The 19862-nt window shown below is 40.4% G+C and overlaps 1 protein-coding gene across 4 annotated transcripts in view; it reads left to right on the plus strand.

The window, feature by feature from the left end:
• LOC120807338 (arf-GAP with coiled-coil, ANK repeat and PH domain-containing protein 3-like) overlaps positions 1-19862 on the plus strand; it is a 60102-nt gene that overhangs the window by 13863 nt on the left and 26377 nt on the right. For all 4 annotated transcript variants that reach the window (XM_040159164.1, XM_040159166.1, XM_040159168.1 and 1 more), the window contains exons 2-3: positions 15315-15372; positions 19702-19821. In XM_040159164.1, coding sequence (XP_040015098.1) covers positions 15315-15372; positions 19702-19821 — 178 coding nt within the window. The remainder of the gene's footprint in view (positions 1-15314; positions 15373-19701; positions 19822-19862) is intronic.

Genomic DNA, 19862 nt, shown 5'->3' on the forward strand with positions numbered 1-19862 from the left:
CATTCCCATCTGCCGTGTTAGCAGTCCCACACTTTCTTGGATCCATCATTCCCACCCCCACAAAGTCACTTACACACATGCATTCTTTGACATGGGGAGTGCTTTCTTCGATTTGTTCGATGGATTGCCCATTGCATACAAGTGGAAAAAAATAACAGCTGACACACAGTCACCGGTCGATAATGGACGATATATCTTGGAGCAGGAAGGAAGGACAACCACGCTCGATATACAATTGGTTTGGTATGTGGGTGTAGAGTCATGGCAGGAATTACAGTGGGTGTCTAGTGTGTGTGTGTGTGTGTGTGTGTGTGTGTGTGTGTGTGTGTGTGTGTGTGTGTGTGTGTGTGTGTGTGTGTGTGTGTGTGCATATGTCACTGTCGAATAGACAGATGTAGCTAGCTGAACAGGGAGGTTCTGTAAGAGAGATTTTGGCCGGAAAGAAGGGAGATTAAGGCTCAACAGTATATGAAACAAGCATAACTAAAAGTTTCATGATGACTGCAACTTGCAGTTTACTTTGGACAAGAGAGCAATAAACCAGATTGGAGCCAGGGCAGTTGAGGCTCCATTTTTACAGCAGCCAAACACATTTTTCCCCAGTTTTTTTTAATATATGCATTGAATAGTAGAGGTGGCATTGTAAATTTAACCTTAATACTCCTTAAGAATGGTACAAGACCGTAACACTTGTGCATTGTACTAACCTTTTTTTCCATTGATTAACAATTCAAAAATCAATATTTTATAGTTTATATTCTTACATGTCTCTAAAAAAAACTAATTTCAGAAGCCCAGAATCTGTCTTACCCTAACGCCAGTTAAAAGTACAACAGTTTGAATGTTGTCAGTCAAAATGCTGGAAACATCATCTGTAAGACCTGCTGATAGTAGATTATCTGAGTGTATAAAACACTCAGCTGATTGCTCAGGTTTTCCAAAAATAAACTGTACAGTCATCGTCCGTATGCTTTACTTGCTGTTGTTTGTAGGTTTTTAATTGCATTTTAAAGTTCTCATATAAGAATAACATTGGCTAACACTAGTTTACTAACAATTCCCTAGAAGGGAACTGATACGTAACTGTAGCTTGAAAGAAATGTTCCTGGAAAAGATTATGTAATTTGGTACTGATTATAGGGCAACTAGAGAGTGTTCATTCACTTCCAAGTAATTAATTCCAATTAATGTCCGGTGAATGTAGAGTTTTTCATTGAGTCCACAGTAGTTCCACAGAAATTTGTATCTTCAATAAGAAATGATTTACTTGGATTTAAGTAAATAAATCCAAGTAAATAATTATTTAATTGGATTTAAGTTGATGTATTAGTTTTCCAGCCATTAACATTTTAGCAGCTCTTTCAAAGAAATCCCCCTCAAGATTAACAACTGATTATAAACTCAATGCAACTAAGTAAACTCAGCTCATCAAATGTCCCAGAATATTTTCTCCATTTAGTCCATCATTGGCACCATTTTACTTAGTTCATATCAGGAAATTATTAGGAAATTGTGGGACCTATAAAAATAAAATGTTAACTAATGTTAACTCATACCAGAGAACGATAACAGCAGAGCCACTGGGAATCAAGCCGGGCTAATTTGGCATCTTAAACTATTTGTCTCATATACTCTTGTGTAGATTAGTTTTTGAAGAAGTTATTGCAACACTGTTTATTTTATAGGCAAAACCATGACACATTGTATGACGTGTATACGCACACACACACACACACACACACACATGCACTTTGACTGTAACTTCATACATATGCCAGACCCTGCATGCTTTGTTTCTCTAGCTGTCTCCTTGTGCGGGGGTCATGCGTAAGACCACCCCTTGTGTTAATGTAAACCTGTCTCTTCAGCATTCAGTGAGAAAGGCTGTACTCTGGAGTGAATGAATAGCCAAATGAGGCCAACAGAAACTGGACATTCACAATTACAAAAGGTAATGGAAATCACACTACAGTCTTAAACTAAATCAAACCAAACTAAATTTTGATGTCGGTGAGCTCTCTGTCCTGTCATTCCCAGATTGTCCATGTGGCCTCTACAGCAGATTCCATTTCCTTTCTTACAGTACGGTCATTCACACAAAGATAAGGGAACCATTTGTGTCCGTGTGATTTATTGAACAGCCATTCATTGAAAACATTCTGGTCTGTGTGACTTTCAAAAATGTGCTGACGGGTCATTTAGGATTTTGAGATTACGGACGCTGTTTATTTTGCCGACAAAATCAGCTGATTGATTTGTGTGTTTGTGTTCACAGTAATTTAGTTTGGGTCGTATTCTTGGTGTATTGACGTTTGGAAGTGTCATCTGAGATTAAACAAGGACTGCTTCAAGACTTGGAAACTGTGGTCACCAGTGAAAGGCCCAAGTGAAGGGAGACTTTGAACAGGCATTGAGTAGCTGCCACTGGTCAGACTCCGGTAAAAGTATGATTAAGCTGATTACATTTACTTTTAATGTGCTTAAATAACCTCCCCTTTTCTGTGTATAAACTGTCCATCCATCCATTTTCTAATCCACAACATCCCATTATAATTACAGCGGGCTGGAGCCAACCCTGGCAAGCACTGGGTGAAAAGCAAGGTACAACCTGGACAGGTCACCAAGTATGTCAGAATGTACATATAGGCAGATAAAAATGGCTTGCCAGCGAAAATCTGAAAATGTGTGGCTCCCACTGTATTCCCCCAATTGAAGTGACGACTTTTAATAAATAAAGGAAAAAGCAATGCTTGCCAATTGAAGCTGTGTAGAGATGGTCAGATGGCAACAACAGAAAGGTTAAGGAGTAATGGGTTTAAACGCAACAGTATAGGAATTGTAATTCCTATCCTGTATATTCAAGTACAGTATATCAGTATACCACAGGTAAACCAAGAAAACCAAAACCAGACCAGGTTACTTTGTGTTCAAGATCTGATCAAATTGCATGAGTGTAATGTACATGATCAGATGATTACTTAATGCCAACCAGACAGCCAGAATGTGCCTTTTCCTAAGTCGTTGGCACTCATGCACCGTTCCTAGATGGATAAAAGTGTAAATTCGTTGTTGTTTCCTTTTTGGCAGATCTGACTGTGGTGTCACAGGCTTATTCCGCTGATGTTTGATCAGTGCTGCCAAAGATAACTGGAGGGAAGCAGGCTGTTGCGCAAAGCTCACACCTTTCCTCTGGCACACAGCTGGTTCAAATCACTACTCTCTCACGTGTGCATTAAAATGCATGCACACACACACACAAACACACACACACACACACACACACACACACACACACGCGGCCGTAAATAGACACCTTAACTTAGAACGTACTGTATATCTTTAGTTCTACTGTGGGTTAGTGTGGGAAAAGAGATGATCAAATATTAAAACACACTGTCACACTGCTTCACCTGTTTTCATACTAATTCATGACCTACCTACTTACCGAGCTGCATTTCCATTTATAAGGGCACAATAACATTGGAATTTTTTTTTTTTTTTTTTTTTTTTTTTTGCAATCACAGAACAAGTTCAAGATCAAGCCAAATCATAACAGCTAACCCTCGTCATCCATATCAGATTTGGTGCACTAATTACTATAAATCTACTCTCACAAACGCCGCTAACAACCGCATCAACACAGTAGGGGTTATGATACTATCAATACCTAATGATATAAAGTATTTACAAATCACATAATGAAACTCATTTTCATCCCACTGAATTAAATGTGCTTGAGTGTTTTACTAGAAGAAAATCCGAAAGAAAAATTGAAATGTGACATTGCGTATTTTAGCTCTTGTCTCTTCTGCCTCAAAAACCCAAAATGGCGTAAGTACAAGTATAAAAGATATTTGTCTTTCATTTATAGGTAAGAAATATGAAACACAGTATCTTGATACTAGAATTTTAGTATATTAATTACAGTATTAATAAATTAGCAACCCACCCTATAAGACAGTATGTTTCTAAATAACATTACAGCTAAATAACCTCTGAATATATCAGATGTCCTGCAGTCACCACAGGGGATCCGAGTTCTGACTTTGACAATCATCCACGTGTGTCTTGTGTGTATGCTTACGGTATATACCCTGTTTGCATTATCTTATCCAAACATGCATACACGTGTGTGTGTGTGTGTGTGTGTGTGTGTGTGTGTGTGTGTGTGTGTGTGTTTGAGCTGAAACAAAAAGCAGTCCTTATCTGTGCCAGACATTCTTTAAGAAAGAAGTCATGCTTTGTGCTGAGTAAATAGGAACAGCGGCTCCTTGTGCTAGGCAAAGCCAGAGGAATGCAGATCAAGCTTACCTGTAAACCTGTCTGTGTCAGTCCATTAATATCTGAATTGTATTCTCTTCAGCCCTATATGGACATTGTGCAATCCAGTTGGGAACAAGTGGTGATGACTGTGATTTTCTTTTGACAGGTGTTTGAAGCAGAGTTTGTACTTCCTGTAGATTTAGTAACACAAGTTTTAACAGGTGCTATGGGAGGTGGCTTAAATCCAAAATCTTGTATATTTTGATCATCACTCATCACATTACCAACTGACTACTGTTTTTTTTTTCATTGAAGACTCATGTTGCCATCTTAATGTACTATTGTCCTCTAAAGCCTGTTTTGGTGGAAAGGGCTGAGATATCCTCAAGGACAACATGTACTTTCATTCTGATTTTAATTCCTCTTTCTGGCTTTCAGCTCCAGGCATATGGGGGTTGTGATACATAGCTGGGTTAGTCACTGGCATCACAGCATCATAATATCAACTGAGTCATTGCAATGTCGAGTCATCGCTGTATGATGAGAATATCATGTATAAGAAACTGATTTAATAAAATGTTTTAGTACTTTAGCAACAAAAAGCTATTGATGACAGTGAAAATCTTTTGTTTTGCATTTGCATTTCTTTGTACATGTTCCTGTGTAAGACAGCTCACATACAGTAAATGGGAGAATTGATTCTTCCAGTGTGAAGATGCAGCAGGATATGAATTCAAGAGATCAATTCATGGCTCAACAACAATCTATTTCTTGAGCCAAAGCCAACTGCACTGTTTACTTATACTGAACCTTTATAGCTCATATAGAAAGAAAAATAACTGTATGTTCTTTTTCTATGTGTACAGTAGCCATCGCGGAAGCGACTATATCCACTACATACAGTTTTTTGAGTGTATCTGAAAAAATGCTTGTATTATATAATGCTTATATTTATCACCATTTTCTTGCCTTCATTGCCTCCCAGATAAATATACAAATGGTGGTTTTAACATTTATTTTTGGGCCTTAACACCAGGCATAAGATATTATTATAAAGAGATCATTGCATAGTGAGAGGTGGGGTTATTTTAAATCATCACTATCTGCCCCACACTTGGTTCATTCATCTGGACCCTAGAGAGATCATGGATTGATACAGAATGTGTGCAGCATATATTTGTCTGGACATTGGTCATATAATAGAGATCAACATTGTACATTAACAATTACAAAGAGAAATGAGATGCAAAACGACTTCAAAGAGACAAAATGACTACAAATAGACATAAACGTGTCGTTTGTAGTCATTTTGTCTCTGTTTTAACCCGTGGGTCTTGCGAGGCATGTACGGGGGGAGTGGGGCGCCTTTTACATGTCTGTGCTAAGGGGCCCATTGTCTCAAAATCCGTCCATGGCTTTGGGACACAGCGATTGTCTTCCAGTGTGACTCCATCTGTACACTCCACCACTCCTCTGTCTTCCCTCACTTATCGGCTGGCTGTGGGTGGGATGGATGCAAAGAGGACAGAAGCAAAACAGTCCTGGGAACAAAGTTCTCACTCACCACAGGGGGTCTTCTTCCTCCCTTGCCTTTCTCATGCAGGCTGCGTCTGTGTGCGTGTCGGTTGCTACATATGCCCCACTGGGAGGGTCAGTGGAGGTTAAAGAGGTCACAGTTTGGGATTAGAATGCGGTCCTACTTTTTGCTGTTCTTTTTTGGCTTCCTGCTGCTTTCAGTCTGTGGCAGAAGCACTGCTGTGTTGTTTTATGTTTTGCTGAGCAGAGCTATTACAGTTTCTCAGCTCAAATCACCAACTTTATATATTGGGTCATAAGAAAAGACCCTGTATTACACAGGGGGGGTTGTTAAGTGATCTTGACATTCCTGTGGTTGATTGGAGTCGTTGATGCACTGTCTTGTCTATCTCTCCGTCTTCCAACTATTTCTTCAACCCCCAAATTAGAGAGGATGAGGCCCCCGTCATTTGCAGCATTTGGGGAGTGAGCCTGCGAGTGCACATTCCTCTGAGTGTAAGTGACGCATGATCAAACGTGCCCTCAAGCCCTGAATGGTTCAACACCAAAACTCTCAACTCCATCCAAGGCCACAGCTCCCCTCCCCTGGGACGGAGGACACAAGGCTCTATCAGCCAAACCTGTGAAGTCTTTTGTCAAAACTAAAATTTGCTGGGATATGTGTGCTGATCAAAAGTGTGTTTCTAGATGGCAAGTAGCTAACCTGGATGGCATCTTTGAGGAGCCAGTCATCAACTCGTGGATGCATCTTTTCTCCCATTCCTCCTTTGCAGAATTAAAAAATGATCTGCTAACATTAAAGTAGTGCGGAATGGCAAAATCTTGACCACATTTTGCCCACTTCATTGTAAGCAGGGCCATAATATTGCAGATGAGCGCTGCCGCCTCCTGCTTTGAAGATGCAGGGGTAATAGAAATGTGCCCCCACTACACGCCACACTATGAAAAACATTGAGAGGGATTTTTTTTTTATGGTAATCAGAATTCTTAAAGCTGAAAATGTGCTGAAATTAGGTACCACTTTAATGCACAGAAGGAATAAACATTCCGATCAGCGGGAGGGAGGGAGACAGTTGTGTGTGTTTTATATAGGAAATGTTGGAGTTTGGTGGAACATTAATTTGTATATATAACATTTTCTTAACCTCTGTTTCTTTCTCTCACACAGGTTTAAGACTTTCTGGCAACAGAACAATTAGTGTCACTTGATGATGATGTAACTCACGTTGCATTTCTAAAAGTCAGCAGTGTGGTTTCCTGTGGGAAACAGTCACTTTCAGTCGTTTTTCCCTGTTTTGCTCCCTGCCGTCCACTCTTGGCAAGAAAGGAGAGAAAATGTTGTGTTATCCGAGAGAAAGCCGTTCCACCTGGTTAGAGTTGCGGTTACGATACATTGGAGAGAAATTATCTCTGTCTGCTTTGCACTCTGAAGCTTCCAACACACTTCCTGTGGCCTGTTGCTGGAATGTACTCCCGAATGATATAATGACGTTTCCACATCCCAGACAACTCTACTGTATCAGAAATATTTAGAAATGTGTTTATAGAGAGCGGTGTACAGAGCGGCTTCTTATGAGTAATGATAACAAAGATACATCACATTCAGGCAAATGTTCTGCTTCAGTGAAGCCACTGGGCAGGTGGTCTGACAGCTGCTGGGAAGCAGAGAAACTGTATCTTCTCTCTTTTAGTGGGTTTGTGGTAATGCTTTGTTGACAGACAGTGGAGTTAATGCTGTATTAAGTACGATCTCAACACCACTGTTGTCCGTTATCCTCTGCTGCTCATTAGATCCTGTACACTGTAAGACCGTAACTCCATCAAATACCCTGACCATTATCTCTGCTAATTTCAAGCATTAATCCACCAACGGATCTGAGCTGTGTCTCTTCAAGAGTCAAAACTTGTTGTTATAATAACTCCCAGTAGTACTTACATTAATTATATCATAGTTCCCTGTTTACACCTAAAGTGTACCATTGTTGGATGTCTTTGCTGTGAACTGTCGAATGACAGAAACTCAATCCACAAAGAACTTTGACCATAGATTAAGTCATTCCTGAAGCAAAATGCCCTGCTACATTTTCTATGTCTCAAGCGTTTTATATCATTTTAAACTGAATATCTTTGGATTTTAGACAAATAGGTCAGACTTGGAAATTATGATGGGCATTTTTTTTTAATGTTTTTTGACATTTTATAGACAAAACAAATCTGCTAATTGAAAAACATACGGTAGTTGACAGATTTCCTAACAATAATTGTTAATTGTAGCCCTTGTGAAAAAATTGTCTCTATTTAACATCAGCTGTACTATGATAGTATGTAGATATGGTTTTGTCTTAAAGGAATAGTTCAAGAAAATAAGCCTGAATGGCAACTGCAGATTTAATTCATTTTGCTGACGAGCACTGGATCAGCACATTACTTTGTCTCTAGTCAGCTAAGTTGTGTGTAATGCCATTAAACTGAGGCTCATGGATACAAGTAAGGGTTGTCCTTTTTGTCAGCATCATGTTTGGTCTCTTTGTCTCATCAGCCATCAGCGCAGTCAAATGTTTTTTCAGGGAATGAGTGTGATGTTTGTTGTGTGTTGGGAGGGGGCTTACGGGGAAGCAGTGAAGGCATCTTTGTTGGCCACACATAAGATACTAGTGTTTGGCTTGGCTTGTCGTTGGTGTGAAAAGGCAGTCTGTTTAGGCAAATGTGTGTGTGTGTGTGTGTGTGTGTGTGTGTGTGCTTGTGTTTTTCCTTTTCATTTTTGTGAGGATCATTTACTGGCAGCTCCTTAATTGAGTCTGAGCATGTGCGTGTTCATTTAGTGGTATGGAACTAGTGCAGAAATCAAATGACAGAAGACAGGCATTTTTCATAAATGTGTGACTTTCAGTCACGAAGACTGAGGTTTTTAATATTTAATTACAGAACAGCTGTGGACAATCAAATATACTTTGCTTGGGCGTGTTTCTAGTTCTGTTCCTGTTTGTACTCGTGTACACTGTTATACCTTCTCTCACTCACACAGGCACACACACTGTCCCTGCCTAAAGCAAATGAAGGAGTGTTACAGACAGACAGATAGACAGACAGAAAGGAGGCCGACAGACAGATTGTCAGATGGACAGGAGGAGGGGTGCACAAATGAAACAAAGAGAGAAGGGGACGAGAGGATTTCTGGGGAGAGAAAGATGTCGCGGAGAAAAATTAGAGCAGAGCACGCAGACTGTCGGAGAATTTGATCGCAAAGAGTCTTATCCTGTTGCAGAGAACCCTTTGACGATGCAGACAGCTGAATGTAAAATCAGTAAATGTTTGTTTGTGTTGACTTAAATTTAGATTTCGCACAGGGACTGTTTGAATGTGGATTGGAATACAAGAACAAAGAAATGAGGGATGGGCTGCAGTTACTGTCCCCTCCCCAAAACCACCTGCGTCTGCTCACTGTCAGACAAAGCAAATTATCCAAACCAACACATCATTTAATCTAATGTTTGGCGATAAAATCTGCAAATAATGCATAAAACACAAATTATGAATAATTCAGATCAAATCATTAGTTTAAAGGAAATGTGACTTTGTTCAAGAAATATTTTTGAAACGGATTTTATTCAAAAGAAGTAAAAATAATCTAAACACACTGACAGATTTTTCGGGTGTTTTAAGACATAAATATGGGAGGAAAAAATGACTTGCTATGATGATAATGGAACCTTCTTTAGCTTTTAGGGATCAGCATGCTACTCAAGGGCACGTTGCCTGTGGCAGCAGGTACTGCTGTGGCAACACACCCTGTGCTACAGCCACTAGCTCACCACTGAAACACACTGGCCTGTCCATGACACAGATTGTATCAGTAGCTTTCTGTGTTTTGGCTGGTCTGTATTAGGCTGGAAAAGAGGCGCTGCAAGAACACATGTCAGTGGAGAATGAACATTTTATCAAAGGGAAGGAGCTGGTGAGAGTGAAGGGGAGATGTACAGGGACAGACACATCAGACAAAGAGGAAATTGGTCAGTTAAAAAAGCGCGAGTAATGCTGATGCCTGTTGCCATGGTGATTGGGGTCAATGAATGGTTGCCATGGAGCTCACTACTTGGAATTCTGGAAAGGGGATATTTTTGTGTGTGTGTGTGTGTGTGTGTGTGTGTGTGTGTGTGTGTGTGTGTGTGTGTGTGTGTGTGTGTGTGTGTGTGTGTGTGTGTGTGTGTGTGTGTGTGCAGTCTGAACTTGTGGCTGGAGGATGATGAAAATGTATATACATAATAAATGAGAATGTACAGTTTGACTCTGTGTGTGTTCAAACAGAGCAGACAGCTTAATAACATGAACAAGACTTTACACTGTCTTTTGAAAATAGGCAGTATTATAGTAAATACTACAATAAGTCATGAGCGGGCCAACTATTCAAATTTCTAACTTTTGTGTTAGGGTACTCTTCAATATATAAAACAAATATTGAGATGATACAACACCTGTAATTATTTTCTTCAAAGTTTACATTTTTACCCAAAACTAGACTGACCTGGAATTGACCTGTTGTTTTGGAGGGTGGTGGAGACAGTTTGACCTTTTCAGCCACTGTTGAGCCTGAAGTTTGGAAGTTTTAATGTTTTATGTGTTTTATGATGCTATATGCGTGATAGGGATCATGAAAATCTATATCACCCTGTACTAAATTTTAGGATTAAAAACTGAGTAAAAGGCACAGTCTAATTGATTTTGGGTGTGCAAACCCTTTTTATACTTTTTGGTGGGAAATATGGATAAAATCATGTATCACAGTATAAGCAATTTTATTGTGATAATTTGTGGATTTTCTGAAAAAAAAAACAAATAAAACAATCAAGATGCAAGAAACTGTTGATTGGCAAACAAGCCAGACAGGAATGTCTGTATGTGGTTAATCCAGTGAAGTAATTTTCTGACAAATAAAGATACTTCATTACATTGATGTTAAAATTATATAAAAATCCAGTGTTGACTTAAAGCAGCCCGGCCCATAGCGTATTGATACAACAATGCCAACTACAGCCTGATAGAACTATTAAAGGGATAGCTATCACATTATAAATAACATGGGAAAATCTGTGACAGTTGACAAATTTGCATATATCTTCATATGACCCACTGCTCCTACATGTGCCCTGACTGACATGTCTGTTCCCAGTGATGTCATGGTAATTAGTGTCTTATGAGCCCGTGAGGGCTGAGCACAATTAGGCACGCGTGCATGCGTATATGAAAACCTTAAGCTGTTATTACTACAGGAAAACATGCATGATGATCCCTTCAAGTAACATTACGGTTTTCCACCCGCTGCTGTTAACCTTCTTTAAGGCATGAAACTGTTGTTTTAGATAAATGTTCCAGCTGTCAGCAAGCAACAGCAGCAAGAGCCCTATGACCTATTCACTCTCTTTGTTTAGCGAAAAGTTAGGTGCCTGTTTGTGTGAATGGAGCTAAATTTGGCAGACTGGACGTTTTATACTCACTTTTGGCTTGTATCCTAGCTGGCTAAGAGTTTCTGATGAAACCATGTATTTAGTAGGTTTCTGGGTCAGTGTGTGTGTGTCTCTTGACTGTCACATTCTATGTCCAATTCATTTGTTTATTTCCATTTGTCTGTCTCTATGTGCACGCGAGTGTGTGTGTGTGTGTGTGTGTGTGTGTGTGTGTGTGTGTGTGTGTGTGTGTGTGTGTGTGTGTGTGTGCACTCTTAGTCTGTTATATCCTACATCTTATTCATTTGTTTATTTTGGATTATCTGTGTGTGTGTGTGTGTGTGTGTGTGTGTGTGTCTGTGTGTGTGTCTGTGTGTCTGTGTGTGTGGTCAGACTACACGAGACAATCGATTTGCTTTCCATCCACCTGATGTCAGCAGAAAACAAGGTCATTGCTCATCATAGCCTTAACTGCTGAGTCAGCTTACAAATAATATAAGAATAAATATGCAGGAGACTGATGATAAACAGTCTTGGTAATACATTAGTAAAGTACAGAATGCTTGTACTCAATTTAAAAAATTGCACATCTGTCGCACAAATACACACACATACGTGCATTTTAGGTCAGTGGCTCAGATTAGGAAGCGCCAGAGAACAGGTTGACCTTAAATTAAGACTTATCCAGGACACACGTGCCCACACACACTTTGCATCAATGTCCCATTGGACTCGATGAGATGCTGCCGTTTTGGTTGAAAGCTGATAATTTTGAGTCGTAGCTTTTTCTCTGCTTTTCCGGTCCCCTTTTTTAACAGGTTGACATCTTGGATTTTACTCTCCATAGTGATATGTTTGTTTTACTCAAGGCACATTATGTGTAACGGACACGTATCATGTCATTTCCAGTGAAGATCTGTGGTAATGTCTTGAGTATTTTAGCCATTGGGTCCGGGCTGGTCTGGTATCAGAGGACTTGTTGTTCCCTCTGCCGCTGTCTTTCTGGTCTTTGAAGAGATGCTGATGTGAAAGTGATGCCATGTGACGCATCTAGTCTGGAAGACATGGGGGGGCTCAGATATGTCTCTGGGCTGGAAGCCTTGCCTTGTGCGTGTGAGTATGTGTGAGTGTGCCCATGCACTTTGCTCTCGTGTGATGAGATTTGAGAGGATAGCCACGCAAGCTTCATAGTAGAGTACACACACACAGCGTGGAGTCAAGAATAGACTCCGTGTACTAGTGTAGATGGTTGATGGGGGTGATGGGAGTGCACGTGGAGCAAGTGCACGTGAGGCTGCCCTCTCCCCTCACTGATGATGTCAGACCCTGTACAGTATGCTACCACTGGCAGCAAGTATGAGCCCATCCCCCTCCTGCGTCATCATCATCATCATCATCATCATCATCATCATCATCATCATTCAGAGCAGCTTTGGGGTGTTTGTCAATTGTTTAAACACACACACACACACACACAATGGCCACACACAGGAAGCAGGTGTCACTGAGCCCAAACTTTGAAACACACACATACATATCATCTCTGTCCTCACAGCTTTGGCATCTTCATGCAGCCGTCGTGTCTTGCAGCATTATCCATAATCCACCTCAGGAGTCCATTTTACTACATTTCATTTTAATCCCATAACTCTCTAGTGCACTCAGTTAGAGGAAACACATTAACAGCTGAGATACTGTACTCTGCAGGGGTATTGAAAGAGGCAAATAAGGGCAAACTTACATTGTCAAGCTCACACATGCTCTCAAACACTAACATATGCCTCTGTGGTTCTAGTTTTTGGTGTTTAACCTTGACAGAGCTGGCAACCTTCTTAGTGTATTGATTTTTCAAAGCTCCACATACTTTAATTCCCAGTGCATAATGACATACACACGGAAACTCTCATGTCAGAAATGCTGGAAAAATACATGCATCCACCCAGCAACACAAGCACAAGTATCACAGTCATTTTCTGAAGTGTGTACTGAACTTGAAAACTTTATCAATAGAGTATCGGCTGCTGCTGTATGAAATGTCATCCTTGTCCTCAAATGTCAGTGAGTGTTTATTGGCTCTGTCTGCCGCCCGAGACATGACACGCTTGTAATGAGCTTATCCCCTAGATTGAATGTGTTTGGTTCAGGATGACTTAATGGAGAACATGATGCTGTTGCATTTGACTCAATGCTTGGGAGTGGGGTGGAGTGTGTGCAGTGTTGTTTTTAATCGAATTGCAGCAGAAGAGCAGAAACTGTAAGCAAGTTTGATGGATCGGACCGCATGCCGGAAGAGTTTGCAGCAACAATACTCAAGTGCTACAAATTAAACAGTCAGCTTAATGAAATGTCTTTGCTCCCGTCACCTCAGTTCTCCAGCTCGCATTTTCCGTTTGAAACAATATAAATCAGCCCTCTGTCGTGTTGTGGTCAAGAAAAAAGTGCAGTCTTTATAAACAGTATGTGTTCTGGATAAGAGGAGAAAAAGACAAGTGCAAGACAGATGCAAGTCAAGAATTAGCCTCTTCAAGCATTGTAAAAAAGCTCAGGAGCAGAAAGGAATTCTGGGAATGTTGTTCTGTGGAGCAGGTGGTAAAGCTGCTGGCTGACGTCCCAGCCCCCCCCCGGAACCTCCCTTTAAAGCAGAAACAGAAAGTCAAGACCTTTAGAAAATAAAATAGAATTATTTTAGCTATTTACATAGCTTCATTGTTCAAATGTTCTTGCTCCAACTCTGCACTAAATTTACTCCTATGATGTATAAAATCAGCTGTCAGGGTGTTTTGATCAGTGTTCAAGAGCTGAAGATGAGGGTGGAGTTGAGATTATATGATGAGATCATCATCTCCCACAGTTTTCGGGATTATGGTCGACATGTTCCAGCACATGCAGGGTGTGACGCTGATTCTTGGCTCGATCAGGCTGCTTCAATAAGCTCCACCTGTTCTGAGAACCTGAGACTGTTTAGGTTTATTTGTCTGAGGAGATATTCTGCGTTTTGTTTTCTTACGTTTCTTTTGTAGAATGATATTAGAGCCAGTCTAATGTGGCATATTTTTTTATGTACTGTAGGTGCGTGTTTCAGAGACATAAGAAATACATTGTGACCTAGTAACATCCCAAGTACAACCTCTGTGCCCCAAATATGAGGAGTTGCCATAACAACTGACCCTGTAAATATGTGCGTGTGTGCGTGTGTGCGTGTGTGCGTGTGTGTGTGTGTGTGTGTGTGTGTGTGTGTGTGTGTACTTGCATGCTAATGGAAGAAGACCCCAGGGGGAAGGATGGGGCCTCTCGCCCAAGTCCCATTATATTCATAATTAAACATTAAATTGTGCACATTGAATTGAAAAATAAAATGAAACCTATTCTGTAGTATGTTATTGCATTTTTGTTATTATTAAATGCTAAGTTGCTGGTATCTAATATAAAACCTTCTCTGTAGCCGCTGCCTCTTTTTTTCAGCTCATCTTATGGATACTTGAGTGCCAGTCTATGTCTCTGCATGATGTCATTCATTGATTTTGCAGCTTGGCCCTGGCCACTAATCTTCCAGAGTGATGCCTTTGATCCAGTCATCAGGATTAATGTTCAACTCTGTGAGACTGTGATGTGTGGTGACTGATTGCAGCTTGATTTGCATTGCCGGTAAAATACAGATGATGTAAATGCTGAGATGGTGTGACTTGTCTTTGAATACACCGAAAAGTATTCATATGGCTTTACACTGTCAGTTTGGTCCTATTATTGTCTTCTTTCAGTCATGCCTTCATCTTTCCCCTCCCTTTTATTCCTATTGTTCTGTTTTTTCAGATGTCACAACACAATCATTTTAAACTTAAATGCTATAATTTCTATTTATTTGTTATTAGTCAATGTTATATTGTGGCTTAACAATAATCATGGATTCTCTCCCAAACAAGAATTTGAATTTTGTTCTTACTGTGACTGTAATGGTTTTACAGCTTCATTTGTGGTTCTTCTACTCAGAAATGGCAGTCCTTCTAGTTTGCACAGGTTCCGGCATTACTGAGGAACAGATCTGATGAACTGTTTGGCTTTGTGTTCTCTCTACAGGGCTGGCATTGATGATGTGGAGACAGATGTGGTGGAGATCGAGGCAAAGCTTGACAAGGTATGAACCACGCTGCAGACTGTGCTGCTCATTTACATATCATATCTGAGCAACATACTGCATGTGCAGTACCTGTCGGTTTTAGAACTGGTTTTACACCGTGTATCTTCCATCATGTTTTAGAGAAAATCATGCCAATGCCTGTGAAGCACAGTAGGTAGACAGAGTAGTGCTCATTGTGAGAATAAGTAATAGAGGGTTATTTGGATTTGATTGACATTGTTTGAATGAAAAACGCCAACAGATTTCAGATGATGAGGTTGTCTATAAACAGTAATTTTTTGAGACATTGTGACATCGATCACTCTGTATCTCTACCTGTCTGCATATTTATCTGTCTCACTCTCTGTGTAATTGTGTTTCTCTTTTCATTGTCGTATCTCTCATCCTCTCACTCCCACTTATCTAAATGTCAAGGCTATTTAAACCAGGAATACACCTCAGACATTGGATATTATATTTGATAGGTTCATGCACTGCTAGATAACACGCTCACACAGGTGCTGTTATGCAGTAGCTCCACTGAACAAACACTGATTACGCTTTATATTCTGCATCACACAGAGCAGTCCTCTGTTATCGGAGCATGTGATGACTTTGTTTTACCTGCTTCACCAGACCAGACCAGACCAGACCACGATTGCTCCATGCAATATAACAACAACTTATCATTCATCTTATGTGTTTGCAAGATATAGAATGAAGAAATTTAGCACTTTAATGTCCAGCCCCCTGGAGACAGCATATTTTTAAGGTTTCAGTTGCTCTGCAGTGCAACGCACCTGGATTATTTTCACAAAAAGGATGCTCTTTTTTTAAAGTGACCACAATGACAGAAAAGATAAGTGTCTTATTTATTGATAGATATAACATGTTCGTATTGATGTAACTTTTTGACTGAACTAGCAGTCTGTCAAAGCTCTACATGTAGTGCTAGAACAATAGTGGGTGATAAAAGGTTAAAGAAATAATATTATCCACCTCAAAAAATAATCTAAAATAATAGTGAAACTGGTGATAGGCAACCAAAACAACGTGTAGAAATTTCTTAGTTGCATTATTGTCAGTTCTTATTACTTACTGTATAAATATGGCTCCCTGGTGTGGAGGACCAGCAGGAATGGATGGTTAAAGCTAATGGATGGAGTCTGTGAGCTGAGATAATACCTCTTCAGATAAACTAATAAACCTCTAAGTCAGAGAGCATTTAGAGGATGAGATAGTGTTGATATAGTTAAGCAGTGACTGCATCCTTTTTTGTCTTCTGTCTCCCTCTCAGCTGTTTTTTTTTTTGTTTTTTTTTTTAAGATTTTTATCTCTTTCATACTTGCATACATCAACAATAGATAATAGATGTCTTTTGAGACTTCCTGTTGGTCAATCTGAGGTCACTCACAAGTGTACAGTCCATCCTCTGGAGCTTGTAGAGAAAGCTGAGTTGTTAAAGTGATGAACAATCTGTTGAGACTGCAACATCATTTTCTTGATGTTGCAGGGTTTATCAATAGGTCCACATAGTTACAGCCCCCACTCTTAAATTAGCGATCCAGCATGCGATACTTTGACACTTCAAAAAAATGTCTGTACCCTCACCCCGTCACACACGAAAATACACACACACACACACACACACACACACACACACACACACACACACACACACACATCTACAGATTATTTCTGCCCCCAACAGGTCAGGACCCTCTTTTGAACCCTGAGCTCCATTTGAGCACCAGTGAAAGATGACTGTGACGGGTCGGGTCGGGTCGGGTCAGGTCGGGGGAGAGAGGTTTCCATCAGGGTGATTTGTTCTGTTCGGCAGGGGTCCTCACACTTTTCTGTTAAGATGCTCTGAAGCTGCCTGAGGGACGGTCTAACAGCATTGAAGGCTCTTAGCAGAACGTTGATGAGAATAATGAAAGCTGAACCTGCCTGCAGTGTCAGAATGACTGTTCTATCCCGTGCGGAAATATTCAGTGCTGTCCATTGTAATGGTTTCTATGCCTGCTAGCTAGAATTTGCAGCTTACTAGAGTACTTAACTGAAGTATTATCGTTGCACAGTGCTTTTTGTTTGTTAATCAATTTCTTCTCTGTAAATCCACAACTAGCAAAACCTTTGCTGATATGGACTGATTCATAATTTGCCAAAATTTTAAAATGCCCATTCTACACCTCATTAACAACAGGACCTCTGTGTTACATTGTAACGTTTTTTGGTCAATTAACATGGCGAGGTCTGTCATGTGGTACAGGATGTGGAATTTTCAGTCTGGGTGGACCCCCGTGGTTGTTCCAGCCCCTTTTAACAACAAATCCTGACACATACACTGTGCCTCTAATGGCCTTGTTCAGACCCTGGGGGCTCAGTATAGCACATGATGAGATCAGATTCCCCATATCAGCCACTTTGTTGACAGATATGTTGTCAGACCAGGCTGGGAGCAGCAGCAGGGCAGGCATCGTGCGGCCTTGTGTTTTATATGGATTCATCACCATCTCAGTCACGTCCACGTGAAGGGAAACATGTATGATGCGCATCAGTTAACTACATCTATACGTACAGAGTGTGCAAACTGTACATTTTGCAGATCAAACTCACACATTTTGAGCCAGCAGCTCATTTCAGCGAGCTCACACACATCTTTTAGTCACGCTGTCACAGATTGTGCAGTGATCGGTCCTCGCTCTCTAACTTCTCATCTCTAAGTATAAAGGTCTTACTTTGAACCATCCAGTAAACCACACTCACGTAGCAACAACCTTGGGAACTTCTGCACCAAATGAGATAATTAAAGGTTTACAGCGCACACACACGTACACACACCCCACACACATGTTCTGATTCTGCAGTACACACAGCTGCGTCAGTACAGCGGTAATGACAATGTACCACTCTGTAGCTTATCATATTACCCATAAAGTGGGAAAGTGCAGCGGTTTCCAGTTCATGTGGTTGGGCTGTGTTTAAAAGAGTACATGCCATTGCTGTGAACTGTCTGCACCTGGCAATGTACATGTTTACAGTTAGGTTTCTGCTCTCATACGGCTGTGTCTGAAACCATGTCCTACTGTATGTCTTAGCTACTACGATCCAGTTAGGTACTTTCTGCCATTTTATTTGGCTTCCTGAATTATCAGCATCTTGGGAAATACCACCCATTTGCTTTCTTTCAGAGAGTTGGATGAGAAGATTGATACGACTTCCATATCTGTTCGTTAAATATAAAGCCACAGTCAGCTGCTGCTTAGCTTATCTTAGCATAAAGACTGGGAACAGGGGGAAGCAGCTAGCCCTGTTCTGTCCAAAGGTAACAAAATCCAAAATAGTCCCAGATATCACCCTCTTTAAAGCAGGGGGTAATGTTCATTTTATACAGTACAGTTGTTTACAGTTCTGAATTTGTACGTATTAAGTAAACCTGTTATAACGTGTTAATTGTTGAGCCTTGGGGGTGCTGGTAAGCCCATTTTGTTGACCGTTAGACAGAGCCTGCCGAGGTGTTTCCCCCTGTTTCCAGTCTCTATGCTGAGTTAGACTACTCATTATATTAATGGACAGGTATAAGAGTGGTGTCCATCCTCTCGTCTGGCTCTCCACCAGAAAGCGAATAAAAAATGTGGAACTATTCTTTAAAGGGAACCCAGGCACCCCCTTTGAGAACCACTGCAATATACAATATTTCCCTTTTAAAATTCCCACAACAAAACAAAAAAATCACTAAAAATCACATGGTGTGATGCTTTACCTTTGTGTGTAACTTGCACATCCATCAATTTGATCCTGTACCTGTCAGTGATGCTATAAAATAATGAGGATTCAAAAGTGTCTGAGTAAAGTAAAATATTGGGTGTTTACTATGTACAGAGTGTGGATTGAGTGATGGAGGGATTAATTTTAGACACAGCTATAGTCAATTTTCTAGGTCTGCTGTCAAAAAGATGGAATATAAACACACAGTCTATATTCTATACATACAGTACATTTTAAGACCATGTGCCCCAGATCATCTTATATATTTGCCTTTTTTCAATTTTCACTTGTATTAAAATGTTTAATGAATACACGGTACTCTTTTGGGTACCAGGCGCACTAGCTTCAGTCACGCCTGCAATGGCGTACAGATATGAAGATTATTCTAAATATGCGTGTCCTCGCAGATTTTGCATGTGACTAACTGTTCTTTTAAGCTTTGCATGATTTACGTCATCACTGTGACTATTAATATCCCTGCATCGCATTGTGTGAAACATGTGACTCTTTAAATAGGCAGTCCTGTTGGGTGTTTAGAGTGATGATTTTTGTGTCTCTCTCCCCTCCCCTCGCTAGCTGGTGAAGCTGTGCAGTGGGATGATTGAGGCCGGCAGGACCTACGTCAGCGCCAACAAGCTCTTTGTTAATGGCATCAAGGACCTGTCCCAGCAGTGCAAGAAAGAGGAGATGATATCAGTGAGTGGAAGTGATTATATTGCAAAACTGAGCTCCAACTG

This window comes from Xiphias gladius, chromosome 21, assembly GCF_016859285.1.
Source record: "Xiphias gladius isolate SHS-SW01 ecotype Sanya breed wild chromosome 21, ASM1685928v1, whole genome shotgun sequence".
NCBI classification, from domain to species: Eukaryota; Metazoa; Chordata; class Actinopteri; order Istiophoriformes; family Xiphiidae; genus Xiphias; species Xiphias gladius.